Source organism: Hippocampus comes, unplaced genomic scaffold (assembly GCF_001891065.2).
Source record: "Hippocampus comes isolate QL1 unplaced genomic scaffold, H_comes_QL1_v1.1 scaffold230, whole genome shotgun sequence".
NCBI classification, from domain to species: Eukaryota; Metazoa; Chordata; class Actinopteri; order Syngnathiformes; family Syngnathidae; genus Hippocampus; species Hippocampus comes.
The window spans coordinates 535706-541867 of NW_017837215.1; the positions used below are offsets into that span (position 1 = coordinate 535706).

Consider the following 6162-nt stretch of genomic DNA (forward strand, 5'->3'; position numbering starts at 1 on the left):
CAAAAACCCAGACCCGGAGGGAGACACTTCTCCACACTCGCACTTGGAATGCCACCATGATAATTGCTTTGCATCGCCCGTTTGAGTCATTGACACTGGTTTTCGGATTGTGTGTGTTATGATCAATCACAAATCGTCTTTGTACATTTTTTTTTTTTAACACAACAGCACTTTATAAATCTCACCGTCGAGTTGTAAATTGGCTTCCTTTTACAAGAAGAGTAAGAATTAAAAGCTCACGTGACCAGTGTTTCATGAACTCGGAGTCCAAACAATCACACATAACAGCTGAGTGTTGTTAAAATTCTCTAAAATGGTGCTGCCATCCAAATATTCCAGGTTGCCAACTAAAAATTAAATTGCAGTATTAATAATACACGTGTAGGCCACCACAGAATTTTTAGCTGTGTAAAATATCGGCCTGCAATTTGTTAGGCATGTCATCTATTTTTGTATGACCTGAAAAAGCTTGTGAAAATAAAATTTCCTCCAAAATGCTGTTGCAACCAACGATGCATTTGACATTGATTTCGGCTGAGGGCGTTGAACTTTTTGCCAATTTGTGCTGAAAAATCTACATATGAGTCAATTTAATGTATTCGATTGAAACACATTTGACATGTGTGGCCTGAGAACTACAAAGCTGACTTTCCTTTGTAATGTGATGTCTCTTTCAAGAACTTCAAAAGATTCACAATCATGAATGAGCAGAGCCTTGGTACATGGACTAATATTGTGCAATCACCATCCCCAGTGCACCATCCCAGTATGATAACATCTAAAATGTAGCCTATATGGTCAGATTTATTTGGCTGCTAATCAGCCTTGTCCTTTGATAGCAGATGAGGACTTATGCAAGTCGCATGTGTGTGTGGAAAGCACAGTGGCGGTACTAATGATGTCATTCAGCATTGAGACTCACATAGCCTATGTCTTTTGAGAAAAGTCATCATAGGTCATCGTGTACTACATGCCTGAAACGTATGAAGGATAAATGCACACAAAAAAAGGTAAACCATGAGTAAAAACAATTTGAGGATGAAAATACAATTATGTGAGTTGTTATAGTTTCACTCAAGATGTGAAATATGGTCAATTCTCAATTGTACACTCCTACCACATTTTTCTGATTTACTTTAGGAATGTATTTTTTTTTTTTGTTGGATATTTTCTATTAAAACATTTTCGCTTTTGGATATCTGCTATTTAAATGTATATTCAGTTTAATAAAAAAATAAAAAAATAAGCGTATGTGTTCGATTTTATGCATGATAAAACATTTAGCTATGTCATTTTTAATACAGTTGGTGCTCCCGTTAGAAGGGTGGAAATTAAACGGCCTTTTTATTGGCTTTCGTCTTCGTGATGTCACCTCTTTCTCGTCATGCGATTGGCTGTTGGCTAAGTAGGGGAGCTCGTTAGTGCGTTTTTCCAGACTGATGTTACAATAGATGGAAAATGGGTCTCAAATGGCAAGGTTGGACACAGTGACAGAACCCGTCGTTGTTTTCCCCACAATTCTTGACGCAATCCAGGATCTACTGACACGCAGACGTGGGTTGATGTTGACTCTATTATTCCCGAGATCAACTTGATTTGGCCCACCGTGTTTTTTTTTTTCGTGCTTGTGACAGAAATGTTGTCTCGCAGTCTTTTTTCAACTGATGACCCGTTTTTGGGAGCTGTCGGTCTTGTGTGGATTCTCTTGACATGTTTAAATCGGTTGGATAATCCTCGTCATTGTTGACATTGACTTGGATGCAACGGGGGAATCCTTGGAGAAGAACGCCGAGGTGACGGAGGGAGACTGGAATACGCTCGAAAGCACTGTGTGTAAAAAAAAAAAAAAATAGATTTATTTATTGGAATTAACTCTGCACGATGATTCATTGCGCCAACTGCGAAAAACCAATTGTCGATCGGTTTTTGCTCAAAGTTCTGGACCGACCGTGGCACGTTCAGTGTGTGCAGTGCTGCGAATGCAAGTGCACTTTGACAGAAAAGTGTTTTTCACGAGAAGGCAGACTCTACTGCAAGAATGACTTCTTTAGGTAAGAGTCTTGTATAAAATTATACGACTATTATCTGTCTGGTAAAGAGACGTATGATGTGATAAACAGGAAAGAGATGAAATCCCTAAATAATAATCATCATAATAATAATAATAATAATAATAATGGATGTAAAGCAAGGTGAATATAAAAGGGGAATCACCAAATAATAATAAAAATGAATTATGGATGTCAACTCGTGTAAAACAGCAATTAAGAAGACCAACATGCATTGGAAACATTTCAATGCTTTTTTTTTTTGTGGCAGATATTATATTGCGGGTTTTTGTTTTGTATTTTTATTATCCCCTTCATTCCATTTTGCATTTGAATGCAATACACATCTGTTTTGATTTTTTAGAAGACTTTACATCACCTAATTTTTTCCGTTGTAGTGCATAATAATAATATTAATAATAATAAACATAACCTATTCCTAGATCCTCTCGTGCCGTATGTCGCACATGAATAGCTCTACTGTCTTCTTGCCTGCCACAGGAGATTTGGGACCAAGTGTGGAGGTTGCTCCCAGGGGATTCTGCCCAGTGATCTTGTCCGCAGGGCCAAGAGCAAAGTGTTCCACCTCAACTGTTTCACTTGTGTGATGTGCAACAAGCAGTTGTCCACCGGCGAGGAGCTCTACATCCTGGACGAATTCAAGTTCGTTTGCAAGGAGGACTACCACAACAACAACGGCAAAGACACCATTCACCTCTCAGGTTCTAATTATTATTGTTATTACTATTCATCCATCCATCCATTTTCTACCGCTTATCCGGTTTGTTCTGACAATTATTATTATTATGATTACTATGATTATTATTATTAGGAGTAGTAGTAGCATTACTTGATTTTTTTATCAATGGAATACATGTGATAATTGCGTGTGTTTAAATTTCCAATATCTAAATAATTTGCTCAGCCGTATATTTTGCTCAGTCCATATTATATCGTTATTTTCACGATCCCTTTGGCTTTCATTTGTTGAATTATCAGGGGAAAAAAATAAGCATGTAAAATATTTGATTTGAACAGCAAAATGTGTTACGGTTAAGCTTTGTCAAAGACCACCTTTCAAGGACTGCTACTCGGCACAATTTTAAAAACAGAATTTGTCTTTATTTCATTCATACCGGGGGTACATTTGTTCTGCGTCTGTAAATTTAAATTGGGATTCCCTTGTATCCCCTAAAATCACTCCGGATCCGAATACAACCATCACGTGACCCAGCGCACTTTTCTAATGAGTTTTCTCAAGTGCGCCGTTTTGTTTGCGTCAATTGGCAGTGACGACGTGTAGCGAGCCCAGTTTATCTCCGGACTCGCAGGACCTGCAACAGGATGACTGCAAGGACTCGGAGGCGGGTCATTTGTCAGACAAAGACGTTTGCCCCAACGAGAACGACGAGCAAGGCGCAGTCGGGAAAAGACGCGGGCCTCGGACCACCATCAAGGCCAAACAGCTGGAAACGCTGAAAGCGGCTTTCGCGGCCACACCGAAACCCACCAGACACATCAGAGAGCAGCTGTCGCGGGAGACCGGTCTGAACATGAGAGTCATCCAGGTAAATGCGGTAGAAAACAACAAAACGGAGCCTTCTCGCTTACGGTATTTAGTTTTTTGTCCGCGGAATTGTTGCTTTTACGCACGCGAGTGTCCATGAAATTCTGTTTGTAATGCATCGGTCAGCTGAACAGCAATAAGAAATAAAATGCAATATTTTGTCAGAACTCCGTGCAGTACACTCTGCATTTATCCCACCTTACTTTTGTTTTTTAATTCTTACGATTGACCTATCGTAACGCACAAAAAAGCGCAATCTTCCATCGCGCAAAATGGACGGTGTCGGTCGTTTTATTGGGAACTGCATTTTGAAATAATTTTACGAATGCATATCGAGTCACCTTGTTTTTCCAAAAGGTGTGGTTCCAAAACCGGAGGTCCAAAGAGAGGCGCATGAAGCAACTGAGTGCGCTTAGTGCCAGGAGACACATGTTCTTCCGCACCCCGAGAAGGATGCGAGCTCTGGGAGAGCGGGTGGACACCGCGGAGCTTGGCCATTTCTCCTACTATGGAGGTGAGCTATAGATATGAAATAACATCGTAATCCTTATGATTTCTTTATATCGCACGGGACTTTGTTCAGTTGCATTATACATCTCTACAGATTTGCAATATTTAATTTCATAACTTGTCTGTAGGGTGTTTGAGAATAAAGGTGGATTTCAAATTGCTTTGTAGGAACATCAGGAATAATAATACTAATTTCTTTTTTATGACAGTGGATGTAGTTTGCACTGCACCACGTATACTGGGAGGCTTTTCGAAGGTGACCCCAGGGTATCAGAAATTTTAATTTCATTTCAGTCGCTTCACCTCTCTAAAAAGTGTCAAAATATTGTAATGCCTGTTCATATTATGCAGGTTTCAAAATAATTGCATTGTTTAAAGAGAATCTCTCTGATATACAAACAGCATGTGGTTTTTTTTGGGGGGGGGGAATTACATTTTTTCAAATATAGTGCCTAATGTAGTGGCCAACTACTGTTTGATGTTTATTACCACTCTTAAATTGTCACCCAAAGGCGGGCATCATTATATTTATTACATTGGTTCTTATTAGTTTGTGTTCCTAATATGGCAACTTCATAATTTTTTTTTCCCACCCTACTCATATATTATGTTCCTTCTGAATGAATGCAGATTATCCTGGTGAATATTATGGCCCAGCCGGGAATTATGAATACTACCAAGGCCCACCATCATCCCAGGCACAGACACCAGCAGACTTGGGCTTCGTGCCCTCAGCAATTCCCGCCGGCACCCCCTTAGGGGCCATCGAGCATCGCCACCCCGGCCACCACTGTCCGGGGGAGGTGCAGTGTTACCCTGACACAGTGTCACACCACCCGGTTAATTCACCCAGCCCGGAGCCCAACGGCCCGGGCTCGATGCATAGCATCTCCAGTGAGATGTGCGGGCCCAGCACGCCCTTCACCACCATCACCCTCGGCGACAACGGATACACCAACCAACTGTCACAGCCCTCGTCCGAGGTGAGCGAAGGAACTGTGTGGTAACGCTGGGCGCTCTGAAAGGCAAATCATCACTTTATTTATTTATTTATGTATTTATTTATTTATTTATTTAAATGTTTTGAGTTCACACAAAATCTCTATTCTTGAACATGATTCTGTTGGTGCGTCCATAGTCGATGGAATTCAAATGGGACTCATGAGTACAAAGCACTGGGTAGTGCGGAACCTCTGATGGAGCAATAAACACATGCATACTGTAATTGTTGACACCATATCAAATTTTTCAAAGATCAAAATGTAAGCTGTTCATGTTAAGTCCATTCATCCTCCCGTGGTCTTGTATGCTTTATCCTCATCCGGGTCCAGTATCTTTGAAAATCACCTTTCAGTATTTAAAAAGCAGCTCTCGACAGCTCATGGTGAATACAAGGTTTTAGATTGTGATTGTCAAGTTTGTTGCATTTGACCAAAAAGCTCTCTCAGGACAGTGTAAGCTTTGTTTCTTTTTCAATTTCATTTTTTTTTTCCAGCTGTGTCACAAAACAGATTTGCCTTCAAAAGGACATGCGACGTCTGAAAGAACGCGTTTGTATAGACACTGTCGATGAGTTCAACCTTATAAATAAAGAATATTAGTGAAGGGCAGTCAACTGTTTACTATGAGCCCCATTATTTAATTCTCACTGTATAAAACCTGATTGATTATGGACATGGATTCCAGAGCACAAAGAACCAAACCTTTGTCGCTATGTTTGTGCGATTGCCCGCTGTGCTAGTTTGTAATTGGAAACACACACACACACACACACACACACACACACACACACACACACACACGCACACACACACACACACACACACACACGAGGACTGTAGCAAAGCGCACCTAAGACACACTTGTATGCATAATGCCAGCAGTAGCTAATGTTTGTAATGAGGTGATTGTTCAAATAAGGCTGAGACGGATGTTTCTGACCATTCACTGTATGATAAAATACATTCTGATTGTTTTTTTGTAGAAATTGACTTTGGAAACAAAACAACAGCTTCATGCATTCAAAGACCAACTGGA

General features: G+C 40.3%; 1 protein-coding gene across 1 annotated transcript; it reads left to right on the top strand.

Moving 5' to 3' along the window:
- The first annotated feature begins 1285 nt into the window (after window positions 1-1285).
- On the top strand, window positions 1286-5926 carry LOC109508950 (LIM/homeobox protein Lhx1-like). Its single transcript, XM_019858875.1, has 5 exons — window positions 1286-2051; window positions 2550-2770; window positions 3339-3616; window positions 3973-4129; window positions 4756-5926. Exons 1-5 carry the CDS (start codon window positions 1882-1884, stop codon window positions 5130-5132), a joined length of 1203 nt encoding a protein of 400 aa, XP_019714434.1. The 5' UTR covers window positions 1286-1881; the 3' UTR covers window positions 5133-5926.
- Window positions 5927-6162: the final 236 nt, after the last annotated feature.